At 42.1% G+C, this 13,077-nt stretch overlaps 1 protein-coding gene across 2 annotated transcripts in view; it reads left to right on the top strand.

Moving 5' to 3' along the window:
* Positions 1-13,077, top strand: part of NFKB1 (nuclear factor kappa B subunit 1) — a 113,610-nt gene that overhangs the window by 74,870 nt on the left and 25,663 nt on the right. For both annotated transcript variants that reach the window (XM_070614147.1, XM_070614146.1), the window contains exons 7-11: positions 2,194-2,357; positions 4,179-4,337; positions 5,708-5,812; positions 7,794-7,885; positions 9,745-9,883. In XM_070614147.1, the coding sequence (XP_070470248.1) occupies positions 2,194-2,357; positions 4,179-4,337; positions 5,708-5,812; positions 7,794-7,885; positions 9,745-9,883 (659 nt within the window). The remainder of the gene's footprint in view (positions 1-2,193; positions 2,358-4,178; positions 4,338-5,707; positions 5,813-7,793; positions 7,886-9,744; positions 9,884-13,077) is intronic.

Below are 13,077 nucleotides of genomic sequence, written 5' to 3'. Positions count from 1 at the left end.
TATCCTATGCTGCCTGTTGTCCAGTGTCTGAAAACCATTTTTCATGTTTTTTACTGTTTACGGTAAGAGGTTCAGTCGGTCTCTGTTACTCCATCATTACCTGAAGCAGAAGACTGACTTCTGTATTGTTTCATTTATCACCAGAGCAAATCCACTATCCACATAGTGAATAATAAGGATGATGCCTTTTTCACAGTGATTAAATTAAATAATATCCATGAATTGCATTTTTTGGATGGTAGCATGTAAAGCGCTACACAGATCTTTGTCATTGCCGTTAGCTAGAAGATATCCTCATTTTCCTGTAGTTGTGGATCTTCTGTATAGGAGTAAGGCCTAAAAGGCCAAAAGGTGGAGGTGTTCTTTCTGAAAAAGGGCCCATGCCTCCATGCATGTGAGTATGTCGTGGTGCGTATTTTTCTGTGCTGTATTAATTTATTCATGCATTCATTTGTCCCACCATTTATCAGACACCTGTGTGTCAAGTGCTGTTCCAGGCCCTGGAGGTCTCTGCCCTCGAGGAGCGTGTATTCTGCTGGTGTGCTTCCTTCTCTGTGGGCCTCAGCTGCCCTGCTCGTCCTGTCACTGTCTGGACACGTCTCACATTTTGTCTGTGAGCCTCTGTCTCATTCTACCCTCACCTCTTACATTTTCTTTCCCTAGTTTAGCTGGTCTTCCCAAGTTATCTTATTCTTTGTTTCATTCAATCCAGTTTTCGTAAGATTTCTATCTTTCCTCTACTGATATTTTTTTTTCTTTCTGAGTAAAAGCCAGAGGAAAAGAAAAGCCCTTTAAACAGCTTGCAAGGCTTTAAAGACCTAGACCCCGTTTACCTCTTTGCACTCCTCGCTTCCTGCTGCCCGCCGTTCATTTTCTTCCAGCTGCCTTGGCCTTTTGCCCTTGTTGTCGTTTGAAGGCAGCAGGCATGGTCCTCCTGCAGGCTCTTCACACTTGTTCTTCCTCTGCCTTCTATGCTCTTCTTCCAGATAGCCACGCCCCCTCACTTCTCCAGCTCTTTTCTCAGGCGTCGTCTTTTCAGTGAGGCCCTTTCTGTCCTCTCCCTATGTTAAAGTGCCATGCCTTCCACTACTGCCTTTCCTAGTCCCTATTCCTACTTTCCTTTTCTTGGTAACGCTTACTGCTTCTCAGTCATGCTGTACCGTTTGCTTGTTTGTTTCATCTGTGGTTGCATTAGCATGTGCACTGTCTAGTAGGGCCTCCCTCCCTGCTGACCTGAGCACCCAGGACGCTGCCTGGCACTCAGAAGGAGCTGAGTGAATATCTGTTGGATGGATGGGCCTCCTTGGTAAAGTGCTTTTTTGTTTGTCTGTTGTATTACATTTGTTGAATATACTTATTTGTTTCATATACTTTATTTTAAAAATGAATGACTGGAGCATTTTATATATTTTCTTAAAAATCCCTTCAATTGCTTTAGTTAGCTTGTTAATATATTTTGTTCTGTAGGTCTGTAGCCTTCACAAGATAACTGGTACTCCGCCCCTGGCTGCAGGTGTCCCTTCAGGCCCCAGCACCTGGGGAATTAGATGACATTCTAGTGCTAATAAATCATTCCAACCTTATACATAACCCAGGAGGAGATGGGATTCCAGGTAGACCCATCCAGAAACCCACGGATGATCCAAAAGCAAAAAAAGAGAAAAATCCTTCTAAATGTAGTATTCCTCCTCCTTCAAAAAACTTTAAAAAATTCTAAATTTTTCTAAAAATTCTAAATATTTCTAAAATATTACTAAATTTAAAAATTTAGTAATATTTTAGGACTTAAAAATTCTTTTCATGCAGCTCTCCTAGAAAATACTTTAAAATGTGTTTAGGTAAAACTTCCTTATTTTAAGATATGTTTACATATATACCTTATTTTCTTAATCTTAATTTGAAAGTCTAATAAGCTCTGAAGAACAGAAGATTTTTCTCACAGACTCATTTGGTGGCAAAACCCAAAAATCAGTCTGACCTGATATGCAGCTGATTATGGTCTTTATTATTCCATTTGGTAAGTCTGTTTATATGTTTCACAGCAGAAATAGTCGTGTGTTTGATTATAGGGGAGTCCCTAGCGATTGAGGACTTCTGTATTTTATCTAAATTCACTTTGCTAACCTGAAGCCAGACTCTCCAGTATTGACTGCCTAACTTTTGGTGGTTGTTGTTGCTGTTATTTTCCTCCAGTTTTGCAAACCTGGGTATACTTCATGTGACAAAGAAAAAAGTATTTGAAACACTGGAAGCCCGAATGACAGAGGCCTGTGTCAGGGGCTATAACCCCGAAATTTTGGTGCATCCTGATCTTCGTTATTTGCAGGCAGAAGGCGGAGGAGACCGGCAGCTCACGGGTGAGTGTCCCTCTCCCAGCCGCGATCCTTTGAGAGCTCAGTCTCTCCTTTTCTTGTGTGTAGACCACATGCTCATCTGTATGCCCTGGGTTTCTCCTTCTCCCGTCTATACCCCAGGCTACTCCAACCCTTTCCCTGCTCAGAAAACTGATGGCCTCCTGCTACTTCTAGAATAAAATCTCTGTCTCCATGGACTGGCGGACAAGGCCCTCACAGTCTGGTCCCAGCCACCTTTCCAGCGTCGTCTCCAGTCCCACCCTGCACCCACCTCTCCCCATCACTGCCGCCTGAACGTTGATGCATATTCTTACCTTTGTATGTGTCTTCTGCTGAAAGCACCCCACCCTTGGCTTATCAACCTGTCAAGACCAATTCATAATTCAAAACCTAGTTCAAAGAACACCTCCTCTGCTATGCTACCGCCCCACCCCCAGCTCACCTTATCATAAGGAATCTTTCTTTGGGCTCTTCGGGCACATTATAAACTGTTCTCTTTATCATAGAAATGCTATAATTTTATGTTTTACTGCCTTTACTCATATTATTTCTTTCAACCCTAGTCCTTGCCCCACCACGTGCGCCATTTCTGCTTTTCTACGTTGTCCTTTAGTCTGGCCATCCTGTCATTGTTCTCCTGCTCAGGTGATCCAAAACCAATCATCAGTTTTCCAGTAAACATGCTCCATCTTCTGATATCCAGACTCAAAACCTTCACATCATCTTTGACTCCTCTCTCCCACCGGTTTGTGGTCCAGCTGTTCTGTGCTCTCTGTGGTGCTCCACTCCTCACTCCGTCGTCATTGCTCTGTCTCTGTCCCTCCCCACTTGTACTGCAGTTTACAGCCTATGGCCAGATGGATCTTACTAAAGTCTGTATACCTCACCACTATCAGTGCTGCCCCATTGCCTACAAGGTCCAAATCCTGGAAGCCGGCATTTTAGGCTTCCTAAGAGCTGGCGCCAGTCTGCATTTTCCACTCTGTTTCCCACTACATCCCTTCATGTCAAACAGAGCTACTCCACAGAAGCCCCGTGGTTTCTCACTGCCTCGCCTTGGCACGCTCTTGCTATCCTGGCCGTTCTCTCTTTCTGGAATGCCCTTATTCACTCTCTTCATAAGTTCAAGTTCTACCATCCCTTCAAGATTTAGAGCAAATATGTCTTCTGCTTCAAAGCCTCTGTTTTCTTCGCTCCTTTGAAATCCCATATCACTTCCTCTGTAGTTCTTTTACAGTGCTTGTCACTGGAATTATCACCTCTTATGGTATTATAAGTTAAATATGACTATATCCATCAGGAGGGAAGGAAGGAGCCAAATGCAGCTGAATTATTCAGTTCCTCCGAAAGTGTTTTCTGAGTTCCTGCTGTCTGCCAGGCACTGCACTAGGCCCTGTGGGCTGAGCACAGTCCCTGCGCTCAGAGAGCTCTCGGAATACTTAAGTTTCCCATTTCTCAGTACAGCTGATACATGGGCTGATTGCATTCCGTCTGTCACATCCTTTGTCCTTGAACTCTTCTTGTGTGGAGAAAAGGGAGAGGTCGGGAGAAGATAGGAAAGGACAGAGGCAGTTTGATACATGGAGGACACTTTACTATCCTCCGGAGAAAACACAGATCTTCTACTGATGCCTTTAATTTTGAATGACATAGTGAGACAATTTTTTAAATGTTATTAGCAATATGAAGAATTTCAAAAGAAAAAAACAGATTTTTATTTTAAATTTATGTTCTTTATTTGGGCCTTATAAAAGCATCCTATGTAAAATGTTCGCGCTCTGCTCTTTCCCTGGGCGTGGACACTCTGGCTGTCTCTGGCCCTAGATCGGGAAAAGGAGGTCATCCACCAGGCAGCTCTTCAGCAGACGAAGGAGATGGACCTCAGCGTGGTGCGACTCATGTTCACGGCGTTTCTTCCGGACAGCACCGGCAGCTTCACACGGCGCCTGGAACCCGTGGTGTCGGACGCCATCTACGACAGCAGTGAGTGCTTCACTTCTAACAGGAGGCAGCTCGGGAACATGTCAAGAGCAGACTTCCAGCCCTGCCCTGGCAGTTGCTTGCTAGCTCCGAGTCCTGGGGCAGATAACTTAATCACTTGGAGCCTCACAGTGATACTTAGAAAAGGGGAATACTAAAATCTAGCTGAAAAAGTCGGTGCCTCGTTCAAAGTGAAACGAAACGTAGTGACGCGCTCAGTAGATGTCGCCCTCCTTCCTCAGATGGGTGTGTTAGTCTGTGACATGCAACACCAAATGGCCTCTTATTTTTTAATTCCTTGCTATGAGGATATATTGTTGGTACTCTTAGATGGGAAAAGTTTCTCAATTTTTTAATTTGAGGCTCTGAAGAGAAGTTAATAAAAGACAACTGTTATTCTTATCCATCTTCGTTCTCGCATGTTATAGCTTTATCAAGATAGGAACTTTATCAAGAAAGAAGTGAGCAGTATAGATATGTGGCTTCAAAATTCTATTTCACTCTATGGTTCATAGAATTTTTTAGAAGAATTTTACAATGGTCTTCAGCACTTATCATGTAGATTTCTTGTTTCGTATGCAAGGAATTTGTTAAACAGATATTCCCAAAAAGCCTGCAAGGGCAATATTTAGGCTCATTGGAAGTTTATAGAGCTTTCTCTGACTAGAACACGCCATGCTCCAAGTACAACAACTAACTGATTTCTCTAATTTAAACAAGTTTGAAGGGAAGCGAAAGAGTTATAAAATGATGTAGACTCGTATACCAAAGATCACCTTAAAATGCAGCTGCTGGAGCAACAAAAAAAGGAAGCTTCATACTATTACCACATGAAACTTTTGCTCCCTAACCGCACAGAATTCTAATTTAGTTTGGGGAAAAGAAATACAACATCTCCATTTTTCTTTTCTGTAAAATAAAAGTTAATAAATAGTTTAAGAAAATTTTGCTTTTCCTAAATTTCTAGGACTCTTGTAAATAGTATATCAGTATCCTGGGAATAAATTGGGGGTCAAAGACTTGACCTAATTGAAATCCCACAAATCCATTGGCTTGGTACTTCCTGAAACATCAGAAATGCTCTTTCTCTTTCTGTATTAATCTCTTCTACTGTGCTAGCGGGAGAAGCAAATCCTGCTCCTTTCGACCTCCTCTCCTTTGGTGATGTTAAATGACCCAGGCCCAAGAAGTGCTCAGAGAGCTTCAGAAGGCAGTTTTCTTTTATTTCTGTCCTTGTTAAAGCAATACGAGTGAACGCATCTACTTATACTTTCTTTTGGTTGATGTGTGCTAAGGGTAGGGTCCCTCCTAGGAGAATGGCTTGTGGAGCTGAGGATAAACCATGATGTTTGTTGTTTTTCTCCTGTGGACAGAAGCCCCCAATGCCTCCAACTTGAAGATTGTCAGGATGGACAGGACAGCTGGATGCGTGACTGGAGGGGAAGAGATTTATCTTCTCTGTGACAAGGTTCAGAAAGGTAAACACGGGCTCTGACCTCAGGAGATGAAGTGGTTCTGAGTGTGTCTGTGAGCCGCTTCGGCAGTGGACCCGGTAATCTCTCTCTCCTGCCATAGAACTCCTTGAAAATGTTTACACATTGATCTCCTCCAAATTGAAGTTGTCTGTGTTATTTTTTTTTAGCCCAACAAATTCATTTTAAAATTTTCGGCAGAAGTAAAGGGAAATAAGAAAATAGTGATAATTGTAATCAGTGACATTTCGGTGTTTTTCTGTTTTAAACTTTCCTATCTGAACTTAAAATAAATGAGTAATAGCTGAAGCTTGACATGCACACACACACACACACACAGTAATGTTTTACGTAGCATAGAATGTCTCATGTTACTCTTACGGTGCTTTGTTGCAACACTGAGAGAGCCTCTCCGTGCACTTTCACACTACACTCTGATGTCAGTTAAGAAAAAGAGAATAAGGGCTATAGGGAAATGCTCAGAGTGTGTTTCTCTCGTAATTTCACTTTCAGAAAAGGTTCTAGCATTTCTCTCTTGTTAGGGGTAGTACGAGATTGATAAATTAGCAGAAGCTGGAGGGGGTTGTGTTATTTTCTCAATCTTCACTCCTTTTTAAAATAAAATAACAGAAAGTATAGTGAGTAAAGATCTACGTACTACAAAGTGATGAGCATTTTCAAAGTAAGCAGATGCATAACTGGAAATATAGCCCCTAAATAAAATAACCATGGCTTAAAAAAAAATTTTCATGTGAGGCTAAGTCCTCTGAGGTAGAAAGTCAGAAAAGATAGGCTCAAATTTTAAAAGTATATATCTTCACCCAAAAGAAGTTCACACTTTCTCTGCATGTCCTGGTGTCAGCTTCTTTTCAGCCTCTCTGTCCAAGTGATATGCATTTCCAGATTCCTGGGTGTGCATATTATGTGTAGACACAATCTGAGGCCCTTTATTTGTAAATGTGATTCTTACTCATTATAATTACATTGGAATGGCTTGTTAAGAGAAGTCTTGCACCTGGTTTAAAGGATCCCAAGAACCAGGTCCAGGGTAGTCCTACCTGAAGGCAAAGGAATGGACCAGGAGATAATGAGGTATTTTATCCAACCCTAATATTTCTGAAATTCTACTTAAATGGAAATATAAACTTCCGGTTTTTGTAAATCAGTAGTGTAGTCCTTCCTGTGAAATGGGAGGTGAAGCCAGGGAGATGCCAACCTGAGTTACATTGTCATATTTCTGCAGAATTAGAATCCATCACTGAAGTGTGAATTTAGGCATTCTAATTTAATCTGAAGGGACTTGACCAACATAATATTAATAGTTTCTCAATCTAGACTAATAAGTATCACAGCGAGGCAGTATAGTAGAAAGTTTAACAGCCTGGAGTCTGAAACTATAGTGTGTTCAAATCCTGGCTTCTCTATTTACCAGCTGCTCAGCCGTGGATAGACTATCTAACCTCTCTGGACTCAAGTTTCTCTTCTGAAAAATGAAGATATTAATAGCACATCTGCATCACAGACATACACACACACACACACACACACACACACACACACACAAATCACTTAGAACACGTCCGCTGTACCGTGAACTTTATACAAGGTGAGTAGTAGTATGTAAATCTATATTGAGTTGACTCACCTTTGAGACTGATACTCCTCGCTCTTCATATTTCTCAGGAATTAATTGGTTTAGGGATGGAGAAGTGGAAAGGTCAAAGACTGATTAAGAGAAAACTCAGATTGAATAGGTAAAATTAGCATTCTGTCATCCTCAATAAAACTTGGGGCCCATTACTGTGGTAACTAATAAAAATTCAGTAGTAGAATTTTAAATGATTCAAAAGTCTGTTTCACTTTAATTACTCTCAAAAAAGTTTAAGTTCATAGTAGGTAGAATTTCGAACCAGCTTTATTTTTTCAGCATGTTTGTAAATATTATTACACCATGTGAAATTACACACCTGAATGTGGCTGTTTGCAGATGACATCCAGATCCGATTTTATGAAGAGGAAGAAAATGGTGGAATCTGGGAAGGATTTGGAGATTTTTCCCCTACAGACGTTCATAGACAAGTAAGTGGATGATGATGATGATTTTACATTCTCTGCCTTGCTGAAATTCAGTACTTAGTTTCCATATATGAAAAAGGCAAAATCATAAGTATTTATTGAACATTATAAAAGAGTACTATTTTTAAGACTCTTGCATTTCTTCCAGAAAAGTTCCCTACCATAGAATTCTGGGCAAGCCTCTCTTAGGCCGTTGACTCTGAGACCTTGCAAGACGTTTCAGTGGAGTATCTGATCACCTAACCTTAAGGCAGGGGCCCTCAGACCCTTGGCTGGAAATGTTTTAAGTGTGTGTATCAGTCTGCTCAGGCCACCACAACAACGTACCACAGACTGGGTGGAGCCAACAGCAGAAACTTATTTTCTTACAATTCTGGAGGCTGGAAGGCCCAGATCGAGGTCTGACAGACAGGGTCGATTTCTGGTGAGAGCTGTCTTCCTGGCTTGTAGACAGCCGCCGCCTTCCTGTGTCTTCACGTGGCAGAGAGAGAGGGAGCTTTCTTCCGATAAGAACACTAATCCTATCTGATCATGGTCCTACGCTTATGACTTCATTTAACCTCAGTAATTTCTGCAATGGCCGTGTCTCCAGGTGCAGCCACCCTGGGGGTTAGGGCTTCAGCATGTGAATTTTAGGGGAAGACAGTCAGTCCATAGTGTTCTACCAGAGTAATTATGGTGAGATCTGTTAAAAGGGTATTCTAATGAAAAGTCTTGAAAGCGGGAGTCTTCTGGTTGAGGCTGATGTCATCATGATAAATCAAGATTTCCCAGTGACAGCTGAATGTATAACTGAGATGAAAATACTGAGTCCCCATCTTAATGATTACTCTGAGTGAGGAATGCTATTTTCACAAAAAAAATTGGAAATGATCCAAATGTCCGTCAGTAAGTAACTGGTTAAATAAATCATGGCATATCTGTGTGATGGAATATTATGCAGTTATTAAAAAGAATGAGTACTCTGTGGACTAATATGGAAAGATCTCACAGATACAACATTAAAATTCTTTAAAAGAGAGATATAAAACAAAGTGTATATTAAAAAGATTCTGTGTTCATGTTTGCATATGCATAAAGAAACTCTAGAAGAATAGAAAAGGAATGAATGACTTCTCTGTGTTTACCTCTGCGGGGCAGGCACTCAGTAGGAATTGTCTGGATGGGGGACAGGAGTGGGAAGGAGAATTTTCAAGGTGTGCCATTGTATACCTTTATATTTTACAAAGTCTTGATCCCTGTGAATATATTACATAGTCAAACAATGAAACTAAGAAATATAAAAATACCTCACTATTCTTGGGACCATCAGAAAGTAATGAGGAGGCTGTCCTGGAGGGGTTACCGAATGCCCTGTATGGGCCTGGAGCCTTGGCCATCCTTACCTCTGATTGCACTGCCCCTGTGTGCTGTCTCCCTTGCAGAGTTTAGTCTCCTCTCCTCATCGGCTCACCTGCCGGCTGACTGTGGTGCCCGCTTCCTCATCTCTCTCTCTCCACATCCTGTCTTCCTGATGTTGCTGTAAATAATCTTGGAGGCTTTTAAGGTCGATTTGGAAGAGGAGAAGGAAGTGTATGCAATGTGTTTTATTCGTATGATTATTTACAGCTGGAAGACATTTGAAATATTAGACAAATGAAATAATAAAGATTTGCCATATGTTGGCATAGTGTTGCATTTCAATTTCACAGCATCAGTTTGATAAAAATGATGGGTATGGACTTCTGAGTTTATAACTTTCTCTAGGGTGCTGTATTTTTTAGTACTCTGTGTCTGAACATTGGGCCTAAAGAATGTGTTTGAGTAGTACTGCTGGAAAAAAGTGCAGCCTGTGCCAACATCTAAACCTTTGTGCCCCACAGTTTGCCATTGTCTTCAAGACTCCGAAGTATAAAGATGTCAACATTACAAAACCGGCCTCCGTGTTCGTCCAGCTTCGGAGGAAATCTGACTTGGAAACCAGTGAACCAAAACCTTTTCTCTACTATCCTGAAATCAAAGGTAACTCAGTTGTTTACGTTCTAGTTCCTGTTCCAGTGAGAGGACGAGCCGGTTAGAAAAGATCAGTTAGCTGCCTCCTTTGAATGGCTTCCTGGTGACTGGCCCCTGGGTCCATGATACTTATTTTTAGGAAAGAGATAAGTAATATACTATTTTGGGGTCATATAAGTAAAACAAGAATACAAGAAGTAAATCCAGCCTTTTAAAAGAATGTTATTTCTACCAAGCTTCTATGAGATTTCGACATTTGAGAATTTGTCTTTGAATTTGAGACTGTCGTTTATTGAGTAACTTGGCGTTCAGGCAGTTGGGATAAAGAGATGAGGCTGCTGTGGAGGAGGGTCAGCCCCTTTGTCGCTGGCCTCAGGCAGCTGGGCAGAAGCCTCAGCCGCCGTGCAGTGCAGAGCTGCAAAACTGGATAAAGTACCCTTCTTTTCCTCACAAAAGGCACACCGAGAAGGGGAGAGGACAGTCTCCTTAAATAGTTACAGTGCAAATTTATGAATTTGGTAGGTTCCCAAAGTAAAGCATTCATAAACAAATGTGAGTTTATGCTGAGGGAAGAGATTCTAAAGAAGCTACAAGAAGAAGGCTTCTTCAAGATCCTTAAAATCTGGGGTATATTTCAGTAGTTGAGCGTGAAACAGAGGAGGAAAGGGTTTCCCAGGCTTAGGGAACTTGGGGAGCTGAAACAATGAGTGTTTATTCAGAGAAAAATGGGCATTGTGAGCACTGAGATGGACTAGTGAAGGCCCCGGGCAGGTAAGAAAGGCAGGCCAGGCTCTGTGATGGGCAGCTAAGGAATTCTGCGTTGATTCTGGACGGGGAACGACCAGGCCTGTTTGGATTTGGAATGATGGCTCTGACTTCTTGATACAGACACTGAGGAGACTGTCTGGGCAGCAGACAGTGAGTCAGAAGAGTAATGCAAGGATCCAAGTGAGAAAGGGTGAGGTGAGGAAAGTAATAGTGCAAGGATTGGAAAGAGACGGTGGCTTCAAGAGGCAGTGCATGCTCACATCGAGAGGACCCAGATGCTGGTTGAGGTAGGAGGCGAGGGAGAAATTCAGGAGTCATAGATGGTTCTTGGAATCCCAGCCTAGAAAGGTTGTAATATGGTTGAGCTTGTGAAAGAATTAAGGGAGCAAAAGTAGATTTGGGTGGGCAAAGGGGGAGCTCAGTTTAAAACATGTTGCCTTTTATGTTCCTGTGGCAAATTCCTAACAGACCCGTTGGAAGGCAGGTCTGGAACTCCAGAGAGGGCGGGGTGGGGAATCAGCATTGAGAAGCCTCTCAGAATGAGTGGAACAGACCCCCAAACTGGATGATTGTTCAAAGATGTTTCTTAACCTGGAGAACACTGACCCTCAAGCATAGAGATATACTTTAATATAATTAGCTTGTTTTGCAATCCTATTTTTTTTAATCTTATTTTTTTTCTTCTCCCCAAAGCACCCCAGTACGTAATTGTATATTCTAGTTATAGGTCCTTCTAGTTGTGGCATGTGGGGCCCCGCCTCAGCGTGGCCTGATGAGTGGTGCCATGTCCACACCAAGGATCGGAACCGGCAAAACCCTGGGTTGCCAAAGCAGAGTGCACAAACTTAACCACTCGGCTACAGCACCGGCCCCTATTCAATCCTATTTTGTATTTTACATGTTGAAAACTATGATTCTAAGAAGAGATCCATAGACTTCATCAGACTGCAAAAGGGGCCTTGGTACAAACAAAATTAGAAAGCCCTGGATTAGAGGGAAGTGAGACTGGAGAGGGAGTCAGTACAGTGACGGTCACCAGCACCCAGGTCCTGGCTGAGGTTAGAAACCACAGAGGTGCTGCAGCACGACCCACGTGGGCGCTGGATCCTGTGATGGCAGCGTGTGATGGGGGACCTTTGAAGAGGGCTTTCTTTTCCTAGAATTCGTGCTGCGGCAGGAGCGTTTAGAAGATGGTTCTGTGAGTTCTTGTTTCTTTTCTGAGGTTGTGACCTCTCCGCTGACGCTCAGGCTCATAGTGCATTCTGTTCCCCGTGGTTTGAAAGCATCGTCAGCAGAGGAGCCTTCTGGTTTCTCCGCAGGAAGTGTCACACCAATCCCAGCACATGGACCTGACAGAGTCTGGTTGAAATGGAGGAGGAGAGCCCTGCCGTGGCCTCCCCACAAGCTCTCTCCTCTCTCTTCCCTCCCCAACCCTGGAACTGCCCGAAGTCTTCAGTTTGCATAACGTTTGAAAATCCCTGTTGGATTAAACACCCTTCTTTAAAAGCAGACAAAAAAGAGAAATATGGCAAAATGTTTTGGACTTTCTGAGGGAAAAAAAATAGATTTCTCCTCTTAAAATATGTCTTCAAAATAGTGTTAATTTTTCTAACACAGAGAATCTTATAAAAAAAAGGAAAACCTGATTACCTACACATGTATGAGCCTAGAAACATTAAGAGCTGAGCTTGGTTTCTAGGTTGCCTGTTTACCTTTCATGGTGGGATGTGCAGATCAGAAGAGCAGGGCACAGCATGTGTCTGGTCAGACTGTTACTTTCATTGCTACCCTGTCATAGTAGGAGCTGTCTGATGCTAGGGTTAGAGATGAGGTCTCCTGAAAGTTCAAAACCCCACCTGTATGCTTCAAGCACGTACTTTCCACGCTGTCATTGGTAAAGCTCCATGCAGTACAAACAATGCAAGAAGAACCATCTGGAAAAATAAGACAGAGCAGTTGAGCTCTGTAGAGAAAATGGCCAGCATGTATTGTGATAGACTCATTGTGAGATTAGAACTGTTTTATTAAAGATAACAAATTAGCTTAGTCTATAAAACCTTCTGGATTTTATAATCCCAAAATAAACTAGTCACAAGGAGAAATAATCACACCAGACATGTGACTGGTCGTGACTCTTAATGTAAGAATAAGTATATAAAAATAAATCCAAACTGCACAACACAGAGGATCATTGTGTGTATTTCTCAGAAGTCGTTGAACACACCTTCCACTGCCCCCAGCTTCTGCAGTCACTCGCTGTCTCATTGCCTAATTTTATATTCATTATTTTATCAGTATGTAAAGTTGTCTTATCTAGTAATTTATGTGTCTGTTGTCTTCTTTCTGCCTCCAGAAGGAAGAATATTCTTTAGGTCTGTCGTGTTCGTTGCTACATCTCCAGCATCTAGAACAGTATATGTCACATAGTAGAGGCT

The sequence above is a fragment of the Equus przewalskii genome, chromosome 3 (genome assembly GCF_037783145.1).
Source record: "Equus przewalskii isolate Varuska chromosome 3, EquPr2, whole genome shotgun sequence".
NCBI lineage: Eukaryota > Metazoa > Chordata > Mammalia > Perissodactyla > Equidae > Equus > Equus przewalskii.
Note: the sequence above shows the minus strand (reverse complement) of the source record. Positions and strands in the feature narration are given on the sequence as shown.